This window comes from Andrographis paniculata, unplaced genomic scaffold (assembly GCF_009805555.1).
Source record: "Andrographis paniculata isolate CXL003 unplaced genomic scaffold, ASM980555v1 Contig80END, whole genome shotgun sequence".
Lineage (NCBI taxonomy): Eukaryota > Viridiplantae > Streptophyta > Magnoliopsida > Lamiales > Acanthaceae > Andrographis > Andrographis paniculata.
This window is the reverse complement of record NW_026137618.1, coordinates 4902767-4929377: the sequence shown is the minus strand read 5'-3', so window position 1 is coordinate 4929377 and position 26611 is coordinate 4902767. Positions and strand designations below refer to the sequence as shown.

Sequence of the window (26611 nt, the reverse complement as noted above, 5' to 3'; positions counted from 1 at the left end):
ATCCTTGTTTTGTGAGAGGAAGGAACAATATATATTACTAAGTCAAATGTTGTTACAAAGGGGGAAATATTACAACAGTGCCCCTAGGGCAGTTTTTATATGTGTCCATTTGATTTCATCCCTGGATAGCCTTCTGGTATTGGCAGCCGTCTGATATCTTATGATGAATTGGGATCGGGCTTGGGTTTTCAGCTCTTGATCCAATTCAGCCTCATTCTTGGTATACCTCTCAAGCAGACGCTGCTCATTGGTAATTTGCTTATCCAGGGTAGACTGTTCTTTCCTTAGCTCCCGCAATTCTGCCTCCTTTTTCTGAATAGCTTCATCAACTTGAGCTTTCGTGCTAAGGAGACCACCCAGCCTTCCAGTAGTCTGCTGAAGGGATTCTCGGGTCTTAGCCAAAGAATTCTCCAGCGTTGTTTGATCGAAGTCGGGCTGGGGGGTTTCGGCTGACAGGAGTCCAATGACTAGTACTTCAGTCTTGAGCTCTGTAAGTCTTTCCATCAGCCGATGCAGAATGGGGACGGCTGGCGATTCCGTCGGAGTGTAAAAGAAGGCCACCAACCGTCTGAATGAGTTTGTCCAATAAGTCGGATCTCAATTCTGACAGGGGATGGTTAATGGCCTCAGTGAATATAGTTCGGGCCTCCGCCGGAACCGGAACAGTCGATAGGACAGCTAAGTCCGAAGGCCCCTGCAAGTCCTACAATGTCAATAAGTATTCCAAGGGAGGTGCAAATTTATTCAGATAAAATATGTGTTACCTCTGGGCGGACTGCTGTCTGTGAGGGGGGCAGCAATGAGGTCGGTCGAGTAGGGCAGACGGCTGGTATAACAGCAGCCGACTCGTCGGCTGCTGCGAATGGTCGTTGAGGTGCCGACCTGGGTCCCTATGGAAAGTAGTATATGAAACAGTTAGTGTTTTCCGCAAGAAATATTGTGGCATGGATGGGTTTAATCTTACCAAATTCACAGAAGTCTCCGAATCGGACGAAGTCACTTCTTCCCTTTCTGGAGGTTGGGCTGCCACAGGTGGTTCTTCTGCCTGCCACTCGATGGCTAGAGGGAGCGCCGCTGCTGGTTGGGCGGCTGCGTCTAGAGCCATTGCAACCGGGATCTCTGGGGCACCTTCGATTTCGGGATCAGCAGCATCAGGGACGTCGTTTTGAGGGTCAGCTTCGGCGCGGGCGGCTGGTTCTTCCTTTGACATGGATGAGTCTGATGCCATGTATGGCGGTCGACCCATCTGGGAAGTAGTCCCCTCGCTGTCAGAAGAGACCCCTGCTGCTGATGCGATGGGTGAAGGTGTCTGTGAAAAAATCATGGAAATGTTTGTTGTTAAATATACCAAGGCTGGTCGTTAAAATCCTAAGTATTGTTGATGAAAGAACTTACTGGTTCTATAGGCACTGCTGGTAAAGATGGCCTCCTGGTCGGGTGCCTGGCCCGACCATTCCTCGGTACGGGAGGAAGAGTTTGCCTCCTCGTCGGGTCCTCCGCCCGACTGCTCATTGGCAAATTGGTCTGGACCAAAGGCCCGATTGAATGGTCGGCTGGCGCTGGCGTCGTTTGTGAGGTCGGTGTCACCAAGGTCGCTTCTGGTGAATGAAATAGGTGGAATCAAAGTTAAGATATAGTGAATTGGTTCACGGTTTTAAGAAAAATTACCTATTCGGGGTCGGGTCCTTGCTGACGTCCTAGTAGTTCCAAGGTCCGCTTGAGCTTGCTGGTCGGCCCCAGAGGTCGGGGGTGTTTGCAGCTGGGAAGCTTTCCTTTTTCGTATTGGAACACTAGATCCGGTCCCCGGGGCGGCTGTTTGTGGCTGGGTGCTAGTGTGTCTAGCCGCCCCTAGGACCAATCCGTGGGGGGGAAGGAGTATGTTCAGCAACCGACCCTCATCAGGGGAAATCAGGGGCCATACAACCGACCACCATTCATTGAATGTTTCTACAGTCTCAGGGTTGGAGCGAAAAGGAATATAAGAATTGGAAATTATATACGTGGTGAGCTGGGAGATATAAGAAGGGATTGAATTCGGTAGGACTCGTCGGTCAGGGCTTTGAAAAATTATATGCGGACACGCGACGGGTCCAGGGATACCTTGGCAACAGCCGAACTGGCGCGCCATGAATTGAGGTTCATAATTAAAAGTGTAAAAGGTTTTCTGCCCTTTTTTATCAAGTTTTTTGCTACTAAAAAGAGACCTGGGTTTGAGGGCAACGTCCCAGGCAAAAGGATAGGTGGGATGAGGACAAGGTTCAGGAGTCGGAAGCGGGTTTGGTGCTGGAAAGGGCCAAAAATGGTCGGGAGCATAACCCGCATACTTTTTATACATAGAAAATCGAGAGTTACTGCGGATATCTGTTAAAATTGCGGTTATTATTGGATCGGAAGATTGGAGTTTATTGCGTCCTGAGCAGAGTCGGTTGAGGGCTAATCCCAAATGTTTTTCAGCTATTGGCATAGTGGGCGGAGATCCTAAGTTAAACGCGTTGGGGAAGTAAAGACGGAACCAAAGTTCTAAAAACCAAAAAGGACCCGACGCGGCAGTGTCTAATTTTCTACTATCATTATCTGTTAGACGAAGGCTAACTCTAGTAAGTCCTTCAAACAGATTGGCTAAAAACAGGGTGCCAAGGGAAAAGAACCGACCTGACGCGATATGAATGGCCAGGTCGAGATGAGAAGGAAGAACACATTTGGAAGGGGAAACAATAACGTACCTACAAAGCCAAAAAAGGATAAAGGCAGTATGCTCCCGGTCGGTTACAGGGGTCCCTGGAGCCCCTTGCTGGTCGGTTGCGAACTTTGTCCAACCCCATTCCTTCACACCTTGTAAAGACCACCCTGGATGGTCTTCTGATGGCTCCTGCCCATCTAGGGCTCCCATCACAGGGTCTTCACCCACGACTGGGAGATGCGCGATCATTGCCACATCCATAAGAGTTGGGCCAAAGGGGCCTGATGGTAAGAGGAAAGTCCCATTTTCCGCATTCCAGAAGGCAGACATGGCCAACAGCACCTTCTCATGCAGGTTGATAGGCATGGTGGATAATAGTATGGCCTGGTCGATTTTTTGAGATCGCCATTGGGTTTGGAAGTGTTCTGCTACCCGTCGATACCAAGCGCGGTAAAGATCTTTTGGGTCTGTGAGATGGGTTTTGATGCTGTCTCGAATGCGAATTGCTTGGTAGTTAGGGTTGTTGATAGCCAGGGAATTTCGAGATTCCAAAACTTCCCTCATCCGATTTGAATCTTCAGGGGTAGTGCAATATGGGCGGATCGTCGGAGTTAGTACTTTCGAGGCTGAAAATGGGCCCTCTGGGAGGGTTCCGTCGAAAGGAAGGGCAGGAATGTATTGATTCGCCATGATTAGAGTGTTTTGGGATTGTGATTCACAAAAGCTCGTATTGCGGGGAAGGAAGTTACTCAGGAGTGTTGCAGTAACTGGTGCAGTTGCTAAGAAAATTTTTTCAAGAGGGTAGTGATGTATGAACTTCCAAACATTGATTGTTAAATGGCGTTTGAAAGTCCCTTGGCGGCGGGCAAGTTGTTACGTACGAAATTTAGAATTAGGTTAAAAGCCCAAGGTAAAAAGGAGAATGGGCCTGGCGATAGAGTTGGTTGAACCGGCTGAAGGACACCGTGTGGAAATCAAGGAAAATACAAGACGGAAAGATCTCAAGTCGGAAGGTCTTCAGGTCGGGAGGTCCTCAAGACGGAAAGTCATCAGGACGGAAGGACCTCAGGTCGGTAGGTCCTCAAGACGGAAAGACCTCAAGTCGGAAGGTCTTCAGGTCGGGAGGTCCTCAAGACGGAAAGTCATCAGGACGGAAGGACCTCAGGTCGGTAGGTCCTCAAGACGGGAAGACCTCAAGTCGGAAGGTCTTCAGGTCGGTAGGTCCTCAAGACGGGAAGACCTCAAGTCGGAAGGTTTTCAGGTCGGGAGGTCCTCAAGACGGAAAGACCTCAAGTCGGAAGGTTTTCAGGTCGGGAGGTCATCAAGACGGAAGGTCATCAGGACGGAAGGACCTCTGGTCGGTAGGTCCTCAAGACGGGTGGTCTTCAGGACGGGAAGTCCGCAAGTTGGGAGGTCCTCAGGTCGGGGAGTTCTCAGATCGGAATTCTGCGGCAGAACCAACAAATCGGGTGGTTTGTTAGTCGGGATGTCTGTAGCTAATTCAAACAAGTCAGATGGTTTGCAAGTCGGGAGGATTGGCAGTCGGACCCATACTATTGTAGATTGGCAGTCGGGCTAAAAGGGCGGAAGGTCTGTAGTCGGCTCAAAGAGTGAAATATAGGGATAATTTTGGTCTGCTGAGGACACGTGTCAGCAGGAGAAGGGTTGAAAGACGGTTGGGAAGGAGACGTTGTAACCGTTCGGGCGACGGTTTTCAGCACAGTTTCTTCAGAGAATATTTAAGGATTTAGATCATCATTTGGCAAGGCATCTTCAATCAACTTCAACAAAGCAAAGTCAGATTTGGGGATCACCACTTTAAATTTCAGTCTTTTATTTTCCAGTTTATTTTCTGTACCATACAGTGTTTAGAGATTCCTAATCTCAGGCACTAATTAATCAAGTTTAAGGATATTTTCTATATCTTTGAATTTTACTTTATTTTTGTTGAAAAATTACATCAACACTAATATTTCTAAAATGCAAAAAGCAAATTGATACATAGTTATGGCACGGAGACCGTATTAATTTTATATATTGTATTTATTACATTTAATCAAATTATATTATATGTTTTTATTTATATTTTTATAAATATTACTCCCTCCGTCCAAAGCAAGGTGCAACATTTACTTTTGGTACGAGTTTTTATGTGGATAGTATTAAATAGGATAATTTATAAATTAGGTGATGTGATAGAGAGAGAAATATATATTTTATTTTTTTATTTGGTTGATGTGAGAGGATAAAGTGTGGGGGAGAAATTAAGTATAATTAATTATTTCCTATTTTGAAAATGTTGCAAGGTGTTGGAGACATACCAAAAATAAAATGTTGCAAGGTGTTTGGTACCGATGGAATACTACGTAATAATATTAAAATGTTAATTTGTTTATTTTTAAAAAATATTATTTTTTATGATTAAATAATAAAAAAATAATTTAATTTATTAATGTAGTATTTAAAATATTTTCAAAATTAAATATATAAAAATAATAAAATATTAGATTTATTTATAAATTTAAAATTTTATGAAAAACATATATAATAAAATATAAAGATAATATTATTTTACTATAGAAAAAATATAAAGTATGATTGAAAATAAATTAGTGTAACTTGCAAAAATAGAGAATATAGTTAGAAATTACTTAGGGTGTGTTTGTTTAGGGGATTTTGTGGGATTTCTACTATTCCCACAAAATTTTCCCTCCAAAAATATCAAATCAAATATTTATTTTTCATTTTTTATATTATACTAAAAATCAATTTTACATTCAAAACATCACATCAATTCTTATTTATATCACATCGTACAACTATTCAAATTCAATTTTTACTATTCAAATCCCAACCCAAAATCCAAACCCTCAAACAAACACACCCTAATATCATCTCTTTTTCAAAAATTGAAAAAAATGTGATAATATTGCAAAAATAGAGTTATGAGTTAGAACTATTTTCGACTTTTGAGAAATCTATAAATAATAAGCGGTTCTTTGCCCACAATTTTCTTTTCAACATAATTTTTAATATATTGATATTTTTGTCTTTTGGCTTTATGTATAAAATAATTATGTGTATATTTTTAATGGTATATTTGTAATTTAGATAAAAATTAAAAATATTTTAATATTAGTGTATGATTACTTTTTTTCTAAAATAAAAAATAAATAGTAGTTTGAAATTGAAGGAATAAAAATAATACTTTGAATTTGAATTGTGATTAAGGGAATATATTTTATTTTCTCAGAAAAATCAATATTTAATATAGAGCCTCGTGCCTATATAAATTTCTTAGAAGTGAATTTGATTAGGGGTGAATTGGATTCTCGGTTCGGATTTTGTCAAATCCGAAATTTTTGAAAAAACCAATTCAAATCGAACCGAAATAACCGAAATCCGAAAATCGGTAATCTGAACTAGAAAATCCAAACTAAACCGAAAAATCCAAAATTCTAAATATTTTTATTATTATTTTTAAAATTTTTTTAATTCTTTTATATTTTATTATTATTTTATAATATTAAATATATATAATATATAAAAATTAAATATATTAAAATATAAATAATAAATTTGAGTTTTTTATATTAAAATATAATATATTCTAATAAAATATATAATAAAAAAATATATTAAAATATTATATTTCGGATTTCGGATTGGTTCGGATTTTAAATATACCGATCCGATCCGATCCGAAAATTCAAAATTTGCTAAAAATTCAATCTAATCCAATCCAAAAATTCGAACCAAAATTTAAATTTCGGTTTGGTTCTAATTAAATTTTCGGATTTCGAATATTTTGCTCACCCCTAAATTTGATCCACTATCGATCATTTTTCATGATAGAAAGAATAAATTCATAATCAAACGGACCGAACTTAAAAGCAAAATTAATTTGACAGCAAATTTTTGTGGAAGAAAAAATTGAACTTACAAAATACAAAAAATTCAGAGAGCTTCTGCAGGTTTTTTATTATTATTATTTTATTTTTTTATCTGTATTTTAGAAGAAGGTGATAGATCAATTAAGAATGTGTTTGTTGGGATTTGGATTTTGAGTTGGGATTTTAACAGTAAAAATTTTGAATTTAATAGTTGTATAATGTGATATAAATAGGTGTTGATGTGATGTTTTGAATGTAAAATTGTTTTTTAGTATAATATAAAAAAATAAAAATAGGTGTTTGATTTGATGTTTTTTGGAGAAAAAAATGAGATGAATAGTGTATTTAAAATCCAATCCCCAAACAAACACACCCTAAGATAGTAAGTCTGTTGATGTATTTTTTCAACAAATAAAAAGTAAAATCCGAAAATATGAAATATTTTCAAATTTGATAGATGAGTGCCTGAGATTATGAATCTCTAAACACTGTAGAGAGTACATAAGTAAACTAGGAAATTAAAACTACAGATTGGAAAAGTAAAGTGGTGATCCAAAACAATTCTCTTGAATTTGATGTTGATTGAAGATGATTGAAGATAAAAAATCTGCATCCTTAAATATTCATTCAAGAAAACGTTTCAGAACCGTCGCTAGCAACCGCCTTCAACCGCCCACAATGAAACGTTTTGAAACGTCGTCTGTCTGGGCGATTACGGCAATCGTCCACAAGGTCTCCCTCTGTCGACACGTGTCTTACACCGTCTCGCCAAACGCTTCTAACAATTTCAGAACTCAACTTGCCCAACTGACCATTCCAGAGACTAACTGGTCGCTAGACCAAACGACTTTATTGGTCGCCCCATCAAGCGACCAACATTTGATCTCTCCAGACGATTTAATGGTCGCCCCAACCAAGCGACTTGTTGGTCCGACCGCAGATCTTCCCACTTGTTCGTCCAGCCGCAAACCTCCCGACTTGTAGACCATCCGACCTGCAGACTTTCCAACCTATGGACCATCCGACCCGCTAACCAACCAACCTGCCTATCCGACCGCAAACCTTCCGACCTGTAGACCATCCGACCTGCAGAGTTTCCGACCTATGGACCATCCCACCCGCTAACCAACCGACCTATTTATCCGACTGCGGACCAACCGACCGGACCAACTGACTAAGTACCAATAAGTGCAAATTTTTCTTCTTTTCCACCCGACTTCGTGTCTAACTTCCTTTAAGATCCTGTTATTATTATTATTATGATTATTTGTACGTAACAAAATTTATTGTTGAGTTTACATAATCAACTTTCATTTATTTGATACTAATTATTTTTTAAAAATATCACATTAAATGTATTTGTTTTCTCCTTTAAAATATCAAATCAAATACTGTATTTTTCTTTTTTCTTTCTTTTTCAAAATTTTAAAATTTCAAAAGTCTAAAAATACCTCGTCGAAAACAGTCACTAAAACTGGATTTAATTTCATTGAGCAGCCCACGGCCCATATGAGCCCAAGACTTAAAATTCATCTTGACTATTAATATATACAAGCCCAAATAGAGCCCATATAAGCCCAAGCCAAAGTGGATCCAGTCCACTCCATGCCCACTTAACTCATTTATTATTATTGGGAGCACAATACTTTTAAAATCAAAGAGAAATAAACCATATATTAAAATAATGTAGTATTATGAGATGTTTGATGAGAGTAAAAAAAAAACTTAGAATTCAAATAGTAAATACTAAAATAATTGAGATAATAAAATAAAACAAATTAAATCTAACTTGATTCCATTAGCGCAAGTAAATTCTGATTTACAAATTAACTGATTTGTATTCTTTGAATCTATGGCGTAACCTCTTGAAAAAATCGCTAGGGTTTCTGTCGTTACTTCGATATGAAACGTAAAGGTTGTTGCGGACTTGGGATCACAATTATATTTATATTATTTATTATTAATTAGTCTCAGCACTCAATTAATAAGTTGGCTGGTTTCTGTACTACCTACACTTACTAAATACATCTAAACTCAATAAATTAATAAATCACTTAACATATATTTAATTTGACTGATAGTCAAAATAGTTATATTTAAGCCACAATTGAATTTATAATCCAACAGAAACATGTGATTTTTTGTGTAATATTTTAAAAACTCTGTAAAAAGCAAAATTGATAGATGAATATGAGATGATGGAGTAATAAATTTATTTATTTATTAATTATATATATTTTTAATAATATTCAAATATCAAAATTTGTAACTATCACATGAATACATAATTTATTTTTAAAAATAATAATTTTTTAAATATAATGATTTCAAATTCAAAATCTCAAAAAAGCACACATTATTTATGTTATTACATTGCTAATTTGTCCTAATCATTATCATAATCATCCGGGAAAACTTAACTCCCAACTTTCCTCTGATTTTCAAAATTTTCGACACGTGTTCAATTTCAATTGGACTTTCGCGGCGTGTCCCATGGAGTCGTCTCCAATCAGCCTTAGCTTTAGGTTCGGCATTTCCGAGCCTGAGGCTCGGGTCAGCACCTAACCTTCTCTCATACAGTTCGTTGAAAATTTAGCACTTATCTTTCACACTGCGCGGCCTTTCTGCACTCTTTCCTTTTTTTCTCAAATTTCTTCCTCTCCTTTTTGTGCAAAATTGTTTTCGGTGTTCTTGCCGATTCAAAACCGTAGCCCGATTGCGTACTGTGCGCGAGGATCGATTCCGCCTCCATTTGTACCCTTTCCTGCAGCCTGTGGCGTTTGCGTAAGTTCGATTGCAAAACCCTAATTTCATTTTTCTATTGTGCATGTGTGGGTTGTGGTTGCGGTGTTCTCGGTTTACTGCTGTGTTTACTATCGTTTTGGTGCTTTAGCTGTGCAAAGAAGTTCTATTTTAGTAGCTCCCGGCTTGAATTATTGGGTCAATTTGTGGTTGGGGTGGGGTGGCATGACTTTGTGAAGTGTCTTTATTTTTTCTCTTGGGGTGATGAATTGGCAGTTATCTGTTAGTATTGTGAAACGAATGGGCCTGAGCTTTGTAACTGTTTGAATTTGAGGTTGTGTAATACTTTGATTTTGATGTTGTTATGGAACCAGGAGAAGTTTTTGGTCTTGAGGATCAGTTTGGAGGATGAATCATGCGTCCATAATTAGCCTGGGGTTATTTTTCGTATTAAAGTGCCGGTCAATTTGAAGAAGCTTGTTATTATAATATTGAAGTGTTCTATGTTTTTGTCGTTCTTAGAGTTTATTGCATGTTCTTGTGAGTTCGATTTATACCTATTTTGTTCCTCTTTCTCTTTGTTCAATAAAGGGCATGGAGATCTAGCTTCTCTTAAAAGGAATTTTCTTGGCTTATTTGACTTATCTGCATTGAATAAACTGGATTAAAGAAGACGGTCATTTTTGGTATATGTTAGTCAAGGGTAGTTGTTTGATCGTACTTTTGCACATTTCTTCGAACTCTTCCTATCTTGGTGTAACCTGATGTCTATCATGTTGCTAAATTGACTGGAAACATATTGGTGATTACCAATGGGTGTTATGGAAAAAATTGTAATAAGTAGTTTGATATGGATAATATAATAGGAGATAATGTTCTCGTAATATCCAAGGAGTTGACAACATTATTTTTTGATGAATCAGCTCTCCATCTGGTTATGTTCTATGGATTAAAAATCCATATGCCCCTTCCAACTAACTAACTATTCAACCTTCCCGGGGTTCATCACATCATATGTTTCTTGGTTCTAAAACATTTCATGGGACAAAGTATGCAAGATCTTTATGCCACGTGTTGCTTATTCTTGGTTTTGATTTTCAGTGCTTAATGATGTTAGATCTGATTTTAAATTGGTTATTGGGAGATTACTTTGTGGATAATAGAAAATAAATTTCTTCATTCGCACTATATGCCTAATGTTACCTTTTGGTGGAATGTTTATGCTATGATGCCACAACTATTTTAGTCACTATAACATGCATCCAAATCTGACGTTATCTGACTTTGCACACATACATATTATATACTAGAAAATTTTACTTGATGATGCATTTCTGTTGACCAAGTTGATAGGCTGATTTCTCTTTGTTGATTTACTTCCCCCTGGATGGTTAATATCTTTGTTGTCAGACTCCAAGTGATTGTTTTTCCTTCTCGTTATATAATGAACTTATTATCATCATCAATGGTGTGTATTGTTTTTGACATTCTGTAGTTTTGGTCATTAGCTGTATGATACTAAATTCTGTTATATGCAAATAAATGACTTGAGTAGCTCGGCATTATTTTTTTCATGTATTGAACTTTTATTTGAGGGATGAAGATTGTTTGTGTTTCAATGTGTCAGCTTCTTTCAGTCTTTTTGATGTATACAAGTGTCGTCGTACTTTAAATGGACGATTCTTTGATGTATATCTTCAATCATTTTTTTACCTTTGTAATTATTTCCTTCCTAGTGACCTTAAGTTGACTTCTTGTCCATGTATGCTTCATCTTATCTCTATCCTTATTCAGCTCATATATGTGATGTTATGTAGACCTGATAAGTTGTTACTTTCCATTATGTGTGTGATTAAATTACTGCTTGATTCTTCCAACTGCATTGCTGCATTTAAATCATTGCTCTAGCTTTTATGGTGGCTCCTGGTTTTCTTGGTTACCTTTGATTATGCATGTTGCTTTTAGCTTTTTCTAATTACTATTGATTTGGTCTTCAGGTTGATAAGTTTGCAAAGGATTTGGCCTTTTAGGACACTTGTTTTGCTGTGAAACTTTTATTCAGTTTTCTGTCATGACTCAGTCATGATATATGGATAAGTTTGAGTGAAACTGAATTTCAGGAATTTTTCTTTATTATTATTATTGTTATAAGAAAGACGATCAGCATATTAATGCTCCGCAGCTAGAATTCGGGCGTCAACCATCTATGCCTAGCAACGATATTGGAGATAGGGTTCACAACTTTTTTGCACAAGACAATTTATCACCAGGGCACCATCATTCACAAGTTGTTGAAGGAAATTGGTCGGTGTTGAACAGCAACTTTTGGGTTGGCAGCCAAGGACAAGTTGACCAATTGAGTGCAAATAGCAAAAACTATAATTCACAAAACGCAGGTATATGATATATCACAGGGTTGTGAGAGCAGCAAGTTAATATATTACACTAGATTGGTGTCTCATATATTCATGTTTATTTATATTAAATACATTCTTATTCATGTCTTCTTATGTGGATTCAACTTAACAGTCCTTCAATAACTGTACTGTTTGAATGACTAGATGCAGATAGAGGAGAGGCTGGTTATTCCCTTCATGCTTCGAGTGGCTTCAATTTAACCCCGGCATTTTTGAGGCCCGATTTCCCTAAAAATCTGCCTCAGAACGAACAGCCTAATTTGAATGGCTTCATATATGCAAATCAGTTTCACCAGACTAGACAGAATGAAGCAAACTTTTTGGGAATGGATACAGGTTCTGAAAATCCTCATTTAGTAACCTCACGAGGGCTATTGACTTCTGATGTGCTGCCAGGGGGATCTTATCATCAGACAAGAGCTCCGGATGGATCGGAAGCATCTCCTATGAGTTTTGATCTTTTTGGTGGTCAGGCACAGATAAACCATCAGCAATCAACCGCTACCCTGCCTTTGCTACACCAGCACTCTGGTATCAATGATATAGATCAACTACAGCAGCAACTCATGATCAAGAAATTACAAGAGATTCGAATGCAGCAGCAACATAATCGCCAACTTGATTTAAGACAGCAATATTTGAGTGGCCAGGTTCCCTCCTTTTTGAAACAGAGTGCAGGTGGTCAGTCTGCATTGGGTAATGGGACTTCATATTCTGACACATCAACGTACCCTTGGACAGTTGCGACTGGTACAAGTTGGCTAAATAACGGTTCTTCAAGCATACAAGGATCTCCCAGTGATCTTGGTTTTCCATCTAATCTTGGTCAGACACAAGGCACTGTGGATTTGTTGCCACAACAGGCTGATCAATCCCTTTATGGAGTTCCTGTATCGAGTTCAAGGGGTTTAAACATAAACCAGCTTTCCCAAATTGTTGCAAACAGAGCTGCAATACCTCAAATGTCAATCTCTAATAATTTTCAAGGTAATCAGCCTAAGTTATTGCCAGAGCAGGTTGGTTTACAGGGTGAATTTCCAGCAGCCAAGCTTAGATTTGAGAATGACAACATGTTTGGACATAGTTCCAAGCAATCCCAGGGTTCCGCCGTAGGAAATATGACAGGTGTTCAGCGAATGAATTCTTTGTCTAGAAATAGACCACAGAAGGAGAGTTCACAGGAAGAATCCACCAGGCCAGTTGCTTTATCTCAAAATGAAGTTGCCCTAGATCCAACAGAAGAGAAAATTCTTTTTGGTTCAGATGATAATATATGGGCTGCTTTCGGAAAGGTACCTGATGCTACTGGAGAAGCTAGCAATATGTTTGATAATGATGGCACAAATGGCATACCTTCTCTTCAAATTGGCAGCTGGAGTGCTCTTATGCAATCAGCTGTTGCTGAAACTTCTGGCAGTGATATGGTGCCACAGGAGGAATGGGGTGGTTTGACTTTTCAGAAAATTGATGGTCCTTCATGGAGTCAGCCACATTCGTTGTCCCATAATAACTTAAAAAAAGAAACATCTTTAGCTGATGACTTTCAGAAAGCACCTTCAGCATTGAATAGTAGACCCTTTCTCTCTTCGGATCAGATATCAAATAATGCCATGGCATTGAAGCCTCATAGGCAGAAGTTTCAAAATGAATCTGGCCAGAGACAGCATAATGAGGTGTCTCAAATGTTCTTCCCGTCACTGGGAGAAGCTGATAAGTTGTCCAATGGTGGTCCACTACAAAATTCGATTGCTGAAGGAAGTCAGTATAGAGATGCTTCACATCCACTTCAAGGAGACAGAGATGATAAAACAATTCGGTTTCCTGGACAAACTGGGACCATGGAACGATCAAATGGTTGGAATGCTACAGCAGCAATGCCACCTGAAGGAAGTAGGGTGACTAATAATGATCCTGAAATGTTGCAGCAAAATTCTAGAAGCAGTCATGTTGGGGGATTCCAAGGAGAAGTTCTCCACGGAAGTTCTTTATTAAAGTCTAATTCTGTTCCCAGTTCTACTATGGAGTTGGGTAACATGAAATCCAGGGTTAGCAATCCCCAAGTGAATCAGGGAGTTTTAAGTTTGAAAAATACTCCTTCTGTAGATAATTCATGTAATGTGGGGATAAGTGATGAAACGGGTCCTCAACCACAGAATAGTTATTCACTTAACCAGTGGAAAAATGTGCATCTTTCTGCTAGATCCCAGAGTGGTGAAAACGTGGGGAGACTGCTGAATCAGGCTAATGATCCCAGTCAGGTTTTAAGATCAGTGAGTTCCCATAAGAAGGATGAAGTTGCAAGATTTGAGATAGAGAATCATGATGTAAAGGAAAACTCTAATGAAAGTCACCACTCAAACTTGTCTCAACCTTCCTTTGACGGCTTCAGAGAAGGTGGAGTGCCAAATTCAACTGATTCACGGCCTCTTTCTCAATTGTCAAGAAAGAATTCTGCTCCTCGCAAGTTTCAGTATCATCCCATGGGAAATGTGGGTGAGGATGTGAAACCTGCCTATGATCTGAAGCAGCCATCCCATGTACATAATATGCTCCAGAATAGTTCCCATTTTGGCCAATCAAAAATGTTTCGACAGGTTTCACGAAATTCCATGCAGATCAAAAAGGTGATTTATTAATTTTGCAACATATATTTGTACAAACTTAATGATGAAGAAGAAGAAATTCATATGAATGCTTTGTCTACAGGGGCAATCCTCTGAGCTTCAAAGAGATGTTAAAGGTTCTGATGAGGAACCATTACAGGGCAACTGTTCTGGTCAAATGCCTAACAGACAAGTTTCCCGCACTCAAACTTTTGACACCTTAAGCAATTCGTCTACACCGAGGTAACTTAAATTCATTATCGTCAGTAGCATTATAAGCATCTACAAACCTGTGCCATGTTTTAATTATATTTGATAATGTCAGTCAAAACATGCTGGAGCTTTTTAACAAGGTTGATCACTCAAGAAATCATGGTTCTGGGATGCAGCTCAACTCTGCTGAGCCATCATCACAGCTACCTGTAGTGGAAAAGTACAATGGCTTCAGTCACATCCAGCACAGCCAGTCTCATGCCTCTCAAGGTTTTGGTTTGCAACTTGGTCCTCCCTCTCAAGGGTTGCAGATTTCTGAACACCCATTATCTTCTGAAAATGGTCAAGGTACATTAAATTCAATGTGCTCAAAAAATGGTGTTGCTGATAGAGAAGATAAGGGCCATGAGATGGTTGCCAACAATTCTGTTCAGTCTCTGCCTTCTTCTGAAGAAAAGCAGCCAGAGTTCAAACTTAATATGTCAACAATTCCGGAGCATGGGCGAAGTGGAAATTCTCCGTGTAAGACACCCGAAAATGTTGCTTTGTTGTTCGGATCTGGGCTTCCTTATTTAAGAAGTAACGATCAACATCCGCAAATAGCAAGGGTAAGTGGACAAATGCTATTGAATCAGCACGCTGAATCTCTCAGTGAAAATGCTTCCTATCCTTCTGGGAGGTTTCAACAAGATAATCATACTTCATTTGGGTCTGTGTCTCGAAATAATGGTCCAAATGTTGTACAGGAAAGAGTTCTGAGTGGAAATATAGAAAGCAGGGATTGTTATCAAACTTCTCATCATTTCGTGACACCTGTCCTTTCACAACAGAACAATTCCATAGGAATGTTGCAGCAGGTGGTCTCCAATGTTCCTGTACAAAAGCAAAATACGAGTGCTAGAATTCAGCAAATTTCATCAGAGAGTTTGGAATTTCCCAAGCCAAACATTGTGGAATCAAGTGCCCCTTCCATGCATGATCATGTGAACTCTCAAGGAGTTGGTGAAGTGCAAAGGTTAAAGAAAAGTACCACTCAGCAGGTGGCATCTTTGAACACTGAAGTAGTTCCTGAGATGAAAAACTCATTAGGAAAAACGCCCATCTTGAAAAAGCATTTGGATGATTCACCTTCTAGTTCTATAATGATGCAGAAGGATATTGAAGCCTTTGGCCAATCTTTGAAACATAATAGCTTCTCTCACCAAAATTATTCATTACTACACCAAATGCAGGCTGCAAAGGATGCAGAGAGTGATTTAAGTAATAGAGCTTCAAAGAGAACAAAAGATTTGGAAAATGTTGACGATGTCCATCATGCTAGTTCTAAGCCGGGGCAGCAATGTGAACCGAGTAATGGAGATTCCTTGGGCTCTAGCATGCCAGCTGACTTGTTGCAGAGAAATCCTTCCCAAGATGGGAATGTAGCCCTACATGATGCTTTGGCACTTAATCAGGATACTTCTCAGAGCAATTCTTGCAATGATGTTTTGACTACTTCTAGAGTTGATCATCATCAGATTAGTCCCCAGATGGCACCATCATGGTTCAGCCAGTATGGGTCTTTAAAAAATGGCGCAATGCTGCAACCATATGATGCTCTCAAAGTCAACCCCTCAAGACCAGGAGAACAATCTTTGGCACCTCTGAAGTTTTCCAGTGGCTTCCATATTTTTAATTCAGATGAGAAAAGAACAGTTCAACCCATTGATGCATGTCAAAATAGTAACAACCATCAAAATTTGTTAGCATCATCAATTGCTAGTGGAAGTGTCACTTCCCTTAAGTTGTTGCAGTTGAATGTTACGGATCAAAATCTGGGGGTTTTGAGATCCAAGAAGCGCAAAAGTCCTACTTTGGATCTTCATCCTTGGCACAAAGAAATTTCAGAGGTTTCACAAGATCTTGTTGCTCACAGGTGGTAGTCCAGAATTTCTTGTTTTGCTGCCCTTTCTTTTTCTTGCCTTCTTTTCTTAAAAATGTATTCCCATTTTCATTTATCTCTCAATACTTTGTTGATTGAAAATTTATTTTTCCTAATCTCACTGAATTCTATTAATTGCAGCATGGCAGAGTCGGACTGGGATAATGCTTCACATTGTCTTACTGGCAAAGTAAGATGTGTTATTTTCCCCTTTTCTGTGGCTGGCTATATTTGCTGAATTCTCCTTACCATCATTTTTATTTTTTTTTATTTCTGGTGTTAGGTTTCTGATGATGCAGATCTGATTGATGATGGATCCCCAGTACTTAGATGTAAAAGAAGGCTTATTTTGACAACAAGACTCATGCAGAAATTGCTTCATTCTCCAGTAGCAGCTATTCTCTCTGCTGATGCCAGTACTAGTTATGATGTCCTCGTTTATGCTGCCACCAGGATCGCTCTAGGAGATGCTTGCAGTACAGTTTATCACTTGAGCAACTTGGATGTGGCTGACGGCAAGAACCTGTAAGAATGAGCTTTTATATACATTTAACTTCTGGAATTTCATGTCAATACCTTTTTTCTCATGCATTATTTATCTTGTCATCTGACCTGATAAAATATTCTTGTTAACTACACACTAGACATCCCTCAAAAGGAAAAATATCAGTGAGAAATGGTGTCCGGTGTAATGCTAAAGGTGATGAAAAGCTGATGGAAAGAATCGGGAAACTGAAAAATGGTTTCTTGAGGTAAATTATGTGTGGGAGCTTTATCTTTGTTGAATCCATGGATATCGTATTGTCTAAGTTTTTAGTTTTGATGTTGCTAAGATTCTTATGTCCTTTAGGAAAAGGGTAACTGAATTTTTCCTGGCTTTTAGCCGCAGAAAAAGGCGTAGTGAATCCATAAGTTTGTTGTTATAGTACTATGGACATGCTGCATGATAGCATGATTTAGGTGGCCACTTCAGCAGTAATTTATTGATATTGCCATCTTTCTGAAAGGAAAGAAAAAAGAATGCGGTCTGCTTAAAAAAGTGTGGACTTGTTTTTATAGATGTTCCTTGGACTTACTCAAAGTTGTGGTCTGGTTAAACAATGCTATTAATATCACCAAATCTTTGGTAGTTTTGTAGTCTCGAATTTTGTATTTTTTGCTGATGGGAGCTCCTTGCATCTACAAATTTCTTCTACTTCTGTGACTTCTCTTTGTTCCATGATCTTCTTTTTTCCTTTTCTCCTCATTTCCTTTGGACATTAAGTCGTCTTAGATGGTTCAGCGTTGTCTTGTTGTAATTTTACCTTTTTTTTTTAGTAATGTGATCAAAGATTAATAATTTTCCTTCTTGTAATACTTGAATCCATTTTTGGTGTTATAGGCTTGACAAGAGTGCATCAATTCTTGACTTAAGATTAGAATGTCAAGATCTGGAGAAGTACTCAGTGATAAACCGATTTGCAAGATTTCATGGGCGTGGACAGGGTGATAATCCTGACACATCTTCAGCTAATGCAACTGCAGCTAGTCAAAGACCTATACCGCAAAGATATGTAACGGCTCTTCCCTTGCCTAAAAACATTCCCGATGGTGTACAATGTCTATTGCTATAATACTTAAATTTTATGGGCTTTCCTTGGTTTTGGCTCGATTGTCTCGTATCGTTTGTATACTCAAACTTCACAAAAAGCCAGTCAAACCACAGAATGGAATTTGCAGAGGGGGTATGATATCTTCCTCAATATTGGTGGTGCTTAATCTTCTCCATTTTAAGCCCTTAATATTATTCTTGAGAAATGTGGTTCCATTCATGTATTGCTTTCGATATTGAGTTAATTATCAGTCCATTTTTGCGATGAGCTTGATAATATGAGTGCATCCAGGTTAATCATTCATACGGCCAATCAGTCTAGAAAGTAAATGATATATAAACCTTGCCATGTTCTCCTTTTATTGAGGTCATTGTATATGATCTTTATGTTTAGCCAATGCAACAAGGTTTGGAGCTGCTCCTGGTTGGCATGCATTTCGGATTTCCAACAGAGGTATGTTGCCATTTCATTGCAATACATCTTAGTGGTTTCAAGAGGGTATCAATCCCCTGCGATCAGTCAAGTTTTAGCTGTAATTTCTCTGAAATATCTGCTAGTAGCTGTTGTTACCATGCATTCTTGGGTTAGTTTTTAATGTTGTTTCTGTGAATGGCCTGCGGGATTTTTTTTTTCCATCTAAAAGTTTAGAGTTACTTCAGTTTGTATATTAGCTTGTCTTTTAATTTTAATTTGAGTATTTGTGCCAGGAAATTGAATCTTAAAAAGGCTCCTTGAAGTTCTAATTTTTTTTTATTTTTTATTTTGTATCATAAAGACAGGAAAAGAGCTATTTTCAATTATTGTATATTTGCTTGGTGTAAATGTGATTAGAGGGTTTTATTTTTTGTACTGTCCTTTTGAGTTGAATAACTATTTTGGATTGGTTAGAACTGCTTTTAGAAAGAATTTGAATGTAATTTGTTTGGCCTATTGTAAATTATTATTATTATTATGTATCTAGTAGAATTCAAAACCATAAGTTGATATTAATGGTGAGTGTTGATTTATAAATAGCTCATATAAAAACATATCTTCTGTTTTAATTGTAAGAGACAATGCCCGATAATGTAGAGAGAAACTTAAATCGGTTTATCAATAAAGTGGTGTTGATCTTTGTACTCTTATCTCATTTATGTTAACTGCTAAACTTTATCAATTTTGACTATGTTTTAAATGTTAAAATCAATTAATTGTTCCATTGCATTGGTTTCTTAATCTCCTTTCAAAATTACATACTCCCTCCTCTCAAAAGAGATGTATTATTGGGGGTGGGCACGGCTTTAATGAATAATAGTATTAAATTAAAGTAGGTATAAAGTAGAATGTAAATGATTAAATTGTTCTTACTTTATGTAGGTTGAAAAAGTAGATTAAAGTGATAATTGTAGTGACATTTGTGTAAATATTATGAAAAGGTAAGAATAATTTGTTCTATAGTGGGATTACGATTACTAAATAAAGAAACATGACAATTGTTTTGGGACGGAGGAAGTATTTTCTAGTATTTCATATTTTTATTCTGATTTTAGATTTGAAGATCATTTCATTGCCTCAGTCGTATATTAGTTGCAGTTTTTACTTTTCTTGAAGTCTACTTAAAATCCTAACTTTCTCCATGGGCAGCCGAGTAAGGAAAATGGAGAGCATGCTAAGGATGTGCAGCAGAGCTCCATAGTCTATTGCAGTTCTTGCAATTGCATCCTATCATTCAATGCACGACGGGTTCTAACTTTCTGTTGCGGCTCTTGTGAGTATACTGAACTTTTTTAATGCACCATTGGTTTTAACCTGTTGTGGCTCTTCCGTTACGTGGGCTTTGTTTTATATGCACGATAGTTTTTAGCCTTTGTTGGTAGTAGTTCCCTAGGGTTCAGTACCAAACGTTTAGTTTTGCATATTTGAAATTGTTCATGCACGGTGTCTTATTAAAAAGTCGGGACTATTGTTATTAGTATGCATCTTTAAGTCTATAATCTTAAGAGTTGGGATGAGTTTTAAGGGTATGTTTCCTTTGATGGGTTTGAAAAAAATTTAATATGAGTTTGGTATTAAAATAATATATGATGAGATATTTTGTGAGATAAAAATGTGTATTTTCTTTCGGAAAAAATAGAATCTAAATAGTAGAAATCTGAGATCTAGAGTGTAAAGAAACAAAGTTTACAATAATGCCGAGCGTAGGAAGTGGTACTCTTTAATTGGAAGGTTATAGATCATTGCTCTTTCGTTATTTTCACTTGTAAGATCAAATTTTTTACTCTTTTGTTATTTCCGCTCGTAAAACTCAACAAGGTAAATCACGGGTCGTAGTTAAAACCTGAAGGCATCAGGGTTTTGAATCTACTATAACTTCTTAGAGTTCAATACACAACACTGAGCCATTATGTTTATTTTTTTTTCTTTACACCACTACACCAAAAAAAAAAAAAAAGAAGAGGACATTCTTTGCCTCCGGAAATTCGAGAGCTAGTTTTGTCACTAGTTTGTCTCACTTAAAAGTACATAATACAGAAAGTATTTTATATATAAATACTTTTTTTTACACAAATTATAAAAATATTATTAAAATGTCAAATTATCTAAAATACTATTCTCTTTGTATTAATTTAAAGTACTATTTTTACTATGTCTGTTACACTTTAAAGTATTTTTTATTTTTTTTTTAGTAAAAAGTAATCATATATTGATATAAAAATATTCTAGACTTTTATACAAAGTTAAAAAGTCTGTTATTTTTTAATTTACCATAAAATCTCAAATGGTTCCTTTCAAAAGTAAACGGACTGAGGAAGGAGTATTACTTTTTAATTCGCTAAAAAACAAAATGGAACGCGGAAGTATATGTTTGATGTGATGATTTTAGATTTTTTTTTCTTTTTTAAATAGTATAATCAAATTTAAAATTCTATTAAAAAGATATGTGATTAATAAATAATTATAAATATATTTTTTAAAAAATATTTCTTTTATCCCACGTATTCTATATCTTAAGAAAAATGATTATATATTTTAAATCATTCTAAATTTTTTAATTTAATTTTTAAAATTTTAATTAAATTAATTAGTTATATTAATTTTAATATATAATTATTTATATTATAAAATAATAATTTTTATTAATATATTATTAATTAATTATATTTATGATAATGATAAATTACGTGTGACAGTATTATTTTTAATTTTATTACAAAACGCCTTTGGAGTGGGAGGAGAAAGTACTACAATTATTTTTGGTTTTAAAAATTAAATCTATTAAAGAAAGAAATACAGTGCATACTGTAGAGACTTTCCCAAACGAAAGCAGATCGTGGATGGCTTCGCAATCCAACGATCCCCGCCTACCATCGGCGGCGCGGCCGTATAAGCCGCCGGTCGTCGCTCCACAAGATCTCCCCGTCGATTATTCCGGCTTTATCGCTGTTATTTTCGGCGTCTTTGGGGCCATGTTTAGGGTAAGAATTTATCTTTGTATTTCTCGATCTGTGGTTTTGCTATTGTGTTTTGTAGACTGAATCTTCCGATGGAATGAATTTGGAGGTTTTGATGTACTGATTTTGATATTATGAGTTATTTGTTGCGGATCGATTTAATTTCTGCAGTACAAGGCGTGCTCGTGGCTGGCAATCATTTTTTCTGCTCAATCGCTTGCTAACATGAGGAATATCGAGAATGATCTGAAGCAGATAACCATGGCCATGATGTAAGTTCTAAGATCTGTTGTCATATATACATATTCGCTGCAATCATTGTTTACCTATTGTTATGCACTAATCTTATTCTGACTAGTAATGAGAATTGCACATTCAGGAATTAGTTTCCCTTCCGAACGAAATCATGAAAGTAATTGTAGGTTTTTAATTTATGAATGGTTAGCCACTGCTCTAACATTCCTATAATTTCTAACATGGAAAACCTAATTCATTGGTTCAGGAAAGTGGATAGGTTAGATCTCATAGTGTACATATAATCTCGAGCAATTATTCCTTTGATGCATTTAGTAAATCAATAACCTTTGCATTTAGATGAATTACTGGTATCGACTGGTTAATTTCCTGAAACAACAAAATCAGCACTATGCTACAGCCTACATGGGCAGACTTGTAAACTTGTGATATAATGGCCCTCGTAATGTTATACTTCCTCCGTCAGATAAAATTAGAGCATTTGTGTATGGCACGGAGATTAAGAAAAATGAATATTTAATTAAAAAAGTGATATAAAAAGATAGTTGAAGGTATTTTTGAAAATTTATTTAGAATTAAAGAAAATGTGGAGAAAGAATATAATAAAGGTAGTGACTTTTGTTGTAAATAATTGTTGAACGGAGAGAGTATTTTGCGGACGGACTAAAAAGGAAAATGAGAGTAAAGTTGGTGGACGTAGGGAGTATTTGGAAGCCTGGTGTGGACAATTGTAGGTGTACTATTCTTGGGGGAATTGGGTGGATATTCATGTTTTGAAGACTGAATTTTCATCTTGTTTTTCTTTTCTAGAAAGCAGTTTCTAGTTAAATTGATCTGTTTATGCATGTGTTTGATTTACACTTGTGACTATTCATTGGCAATACATTTTTAGAAGAACTTCACACCAAATACTTAGTTCTATTTAGATAGAGGTTTTTTGAGTTTTAAAAAGTTTTGGGAATAGAAAAAGATTAGGTATTTGATGTGATGTTTTGTGATAGAAAATAAGTATTTGATGCAATTTTTTTTTTTTTTTTTCTAGAAGTTACTGTTTTGATGAATATTTTATTTAAAATATTACATAAAAAAATGTATTTTCTACACAAAACATCACATCAAATATCTATTCTAAAATTCAACTTTTTACTACTCCGAAACACTCCAAAATACTTCCAAAACATATCCAAACACAACCCAGTCTCTGACATTGCATTCTCCTATGAACTTCTGATGATATATTGAATCAAATATAACAGTTTGTAAGTGTCTTCCTTTGGTTCTTGAGTGCATCTCATCTATTGTTTTTTGAAAGCATCATTAGTCTTTATCAAGCCAGATATGTGCCTTGTTTCATTTTGGGGTGTGTTTGTTTGGGGGTCTAGATTTTGAGTTGGGATTTGAATAGTAAAACTTTTGAATTGGAATAGTTGTATGGTGTGATGTAAATAAGTGTTAATGTGATGTTTTGAATGTAAAATTGATTTTTAGTATAATATAAAAAATAAAAAATAAGTATTTGATTTGATGTTTTTGGGTAAAAAGTTTTTGATGAATGGTAGAATTTGTGTAAAATCCTATAGAAGAACACACTCCTTGTGTGGGCTATTTGTTCAAGAAGATGGTATTTCAATTCCACTCTCAATCTGTTCTTGGTTATTAATAGTGATCTCATCTTAGAACTAACACTAATTTTATGAATGACGCTCCCATTTTACATCCATAACCTTTGAAGAATATGAGTAATTGGTTTGGTTTAAATTTACTAAATCTGCAAGGGTGTGCTTGTTTGTGGGTTTTAGTTTTTAGGTTTGGATTTTTGAATATTAAAAAGTTGAATTTGAATAGTTGTTTGATGTGATATAAATAGAGGTTGATATGATGTTTTGAATGTAAAATAAATTTTTAGTATAATATAAATAAAGAAAAGTAATTGTTTGATGTGATATATTTTGAGGAAAAGAATTTAAATAGTAAAAATATGTGGTAAAACCCACAAAAGAACACAACCCAAGATACTTCTCTGTATTTGTGAAAAGAACTGATGTTATATCTGAACAATCCATCTGCATAATTTAATTTGGTCCGATAGGCTAACTCCAACTTGATTGCACATTCCAAGGCATACATATATACACATCTTATGAGTGTTAGATTTTCATATTAAGCATTGTTTTGAGGAATGGGTCAAACTGAGCAACTTTAACTTAACTCAAGCTGTGTGTAATTCAAATTCAAGTTCGAACTCTGAACTATTTGATGTGTTCTATCTTATTCAAATCTAAATATTGATTTTGATGCATAAGAGGTATCAGCCTACTTGATGAGCATGATTGTAAGCATATATTACCTCGGTCCCACCTAAATGGTATCAAATAAATTTTGTAGTAGATTTTAAAAAAAAAATAGTACTCCCTCCGTCCCAAACACCTTGCAACATTTCCTTTTTGCTACGTCCCAAACACCCTGCAACATTTCCAAAATAGGAAATAATTAATTATACTTAATCTCTACCCCACACTTTATCCCCTCACATCATCCAAATCAAAAAAAATAAAATATATATTTCTCTCTCCATCACATCACTTAATTTCTAAATTATCCCACTTAATACTGGTGTGTTTGTTTGAGGATTTGGATTTTGGTTTGAGAATTGAATAGTAAAAATTTTGAATTTGAATAGTTGTATGATGTGATATAAATAGGTATTGATGCTATGTTTTGAATGTAAAATTAATTTGTAGTATAATATAAAAAATACAAAATAAGTGTTTGATTTGATATTTTTGGGTAAATTATTTTTTAGTGAATAGCATAAATTGGGTACAGTTTGGTAAAAGAACACACTCTAAATAGAGTTAAGAACTTATAAATTGGCAAATTGGGTCGGAACTGTTAAAATGAACAAATCTGATGTTAAAATGTTATATGTATATATATATATATATGTGAGGCAAGCTCGAGCTTGAGCAAGCAAATATTAACTCGAACTTAGAGTGTGTTTGTTTAATGTTTATATTTTAAGTGTTTTTTGTTGTGAGGTATGATAAATTGTGAAAATATTACATAGAATGATGTTTTGTGTGATTTTGTTATCAAGCATCATACCCACTTATACTCGACTTCATTTGATCGTCTCACTTGCAATTCATCACTCATGAAGCATCAATTCGTCTTTTTTTATTTTATTTTATTTTTTAAATGCCAGGTTCGGTATCATGGGGCTGGTAACAAACTACATGGGGCTAGGACCTCGGTCAAACCCAAAAAGTAAGTAAGCGTGATTTTTGGATATTTACGGGCATAGCTTCCTTCTAATCAAATGCTTAATCTTTGCAAACTTTTTTCCCCCGTTTAGCAATGTGACCTCAATTTACTTGGATGATGAGATACTACACTTATTTACCTTGTTTGCCTATACGTACTCAAGTGCTGGATGTTTTAGTATCATTTTTGTTATGCAACACTCTTGCTCCTTCCGTCGGGTTTTTGCTTTTTTGGTGTATAATATGGGGTGCTAATAATCTTCGAGTGCACTTTCCGATTGAATGCAATAGCATGCAACCACACTAGCAGGATAAATCATACTCCCTCCGTTCCACTTATGGTGTTTGACCTTTTTTTTTCTCTGTTTGTACATTTTAATTTTATTTTAAATTTTTTAATTATAATTATAATAATTAATTATTTTAATTTTAATTGAAAATTATTTTTATTAATATATTTTTAATTATTTAGTAATTATATATTTTTTTAAATTCTCATGTATACAGTAAAAGAATCATTGTAGTCGCGACGGAAGAAGTACTAGGCAAGCATGATGCATTATAGTATTAGGCTCAATCAAGAAGACGTCAGCAGGATTTGAATTGATGACTTTGCGGTTCATCTTACCACATCCTTTATCAGGATAATAAAATATGGGAATAATAGAATCATAGACTATATACATATTTTGAGTCATATATAAAGATATATATATATATATTAGGGGTAGGCAAAAAAATCGAACCGAATCGTCGAACCGTTGAACGGAATTGAATCGAACCGAATTTTCGGTTAATCCAGCAAATTCGGTTCGAATACAAATACTGTATATTTTATATTTGTTCGATTTGGTTCGGTTTTGATTTTTTATATTTGTTCGATTTGGTTCGGTTTTGATTTTTTATATTTGTTCGATTTGGTTCGGTTTTGATTTTTTATATTTTTTTTCGGTTTGGTTAATCGAATCGAATATATTTATGTATTTATATTATTATATTTTAAAATTTATATTAATAATTATATACGGTTCGGATATTTGAAATATTTGCAAATATTTTTTATTTAATTAGAATTTTAATTTGTTTTATATATTTTTTCTTAATTTCGGTTCGGTTCGAGTTATTTGCAAATACTACAAATATTTTCGGTTAATCGAAAATTCGGTTAACTGAAATTTTTGGTTCGAATACGATTCGCAGTTTCGGGTATTTGTTCGGTTCGGTTATTAAATACCTGAATATTTGCAAATAATCGAACCGTGTCCACCCCTAATATATATTACTCCTTCTCTTATTCAATTGTGTGTTTATTTGATCAGACGAAAATAGATAAAAAAAATAGAAACTTTTACTTTTGGATAAAGAAAAAATAGAAAAATTTTGATATTTTTTTGCTAAAATGTAAAACGAAAATAAATTTAGACGGTGGATGAAGTAAAATAAAATATAAATTTACAGCCTTTTGGGCCTGGGACTAGGTCCGAGGTTTTGATGGGCTACACCTAAGCCCGTATAAGGCTATGTAAATGTGTTCATTAGTTTTTAAAGAATATAGTCTAGAGGTGTGGCGTTAGAAATTTTAACTCATCACTCTAGGGGTG

At 35.8% G+C, this 26611-nt stretch overlaps 2 protein-coding genes across 5 annotated transcripts; both read left to right on the top strand.

Moving 5' to 3' along the window:
* The first annotated feature begins 9188 nt into the window (after positions 1–9188).
* Positions 9189–20495, top strand: LOC127240869 (uncharacterized). 4 transcript variants are annotated; one of them, XM_051259720.1, is made up of 10 exons: positions 9189–9357; positions 11498–11711; positions 11877–14356; positions 14439–14578; positions 14661–16463; positions 16611–16659; positions 16753–16994; positions 17114–17221; positions 17851–18514; positions 19685–20495. In XM_051259720.1, the coding sequence occupies exons 2-9, from the start codon at positions 11522–11524 to the stop codon at positions 18080–18082; spliced, it is 5244 nt and encodes a 1747-aa protein (XP_051115677.1). In that variant the 5' UTR covers positions 9189–9357; positions 11498–11521; the 3' UTR covers positions 18083–18514; positions 19685–20495. The 4 variants fall into 4 exon arrangements, with proteins under 4 accessions (XP_051115677.1, XP_051115678.1, XP_051115676.1 ...); XM_051259721.1 differs by having other exon boundaries at positions 11313–11711; positions 11883–14356; XM_051259719.1 differs by having other exon boundaries at positions 11313–11711.
* Positions 20496–21308: 813 nt separating this feature from the next.
* Positions 21309–25223, top strand: LOC127240847 (protein Asterix). Its single transcript, XM_051259685.1, has 3 exons — positions 21309–21516; positions 21664–21764; positions 24953–25223. Exons 1-3 carry the CDS (start codon positions 21376–21378, stop codon positions 25020–25022), a joined length of 312 nt encoding a protein of 103 aa, XP_051115642.1. The 5' UTR covers positions 21309–21375; the 3' UTR covers positions 25023–25223.
* The last annotated feature ends 1388 nt before the right edge of the window (positions 25224–26611 follow it).

What these genes read in the sequence shown, in the direction of transcription:
- LOC127240869 (XM_051259720.1), top strand. Translation starts at nt 11,522, where the DNA reads ATGCCTAGCAACGATATTGGAGATAGGGTTCACAACTTTTTTGCACAA. An exon ending in AGCAATTCGTCTACACCGAG is followed by an intron (nt 14,579 to 14,660) that starts GTAACTTAAATT and finishes TGATAATGTCAG; the next exon opens with TCAAAACATGCTGGAGCTTT. An exon ending in CAAGATCTTGTTGCTCACAG is followed by an intron (nt 16,464 to 16,610) that starts GTGGTAGTCCAG and finishes TATTAATTGCAG; the next exon opens with CATGGCAGAGTCGGACTGGG.
- LOC127240847 (XM_051259685.1), top strand. Translation starts at nt 21,376, where the DNA reads ATGGCTTCGCAATCCAACGATCCCCGCCTACCATCGGCGGCGCGGCCG. An exon ending in TCTTTGGGGCCATGTTTAGG is followed by an intron (nt 21,517 to 21,663) that starts GTAAGAATTTAT and finishes TAATTTCTGCAG; the next exon opens with TACAAGGCGTGCTCGTGGCT. An exon ending in CAGATAACCATGGCCATGAT is followed by an intron (nt 21,765 to 24,952) that starts GTAAGTTCTAAG and finishes TTTAAATGCCAG; the next exon opens with GTTCGGTATCATGGGGCTGG.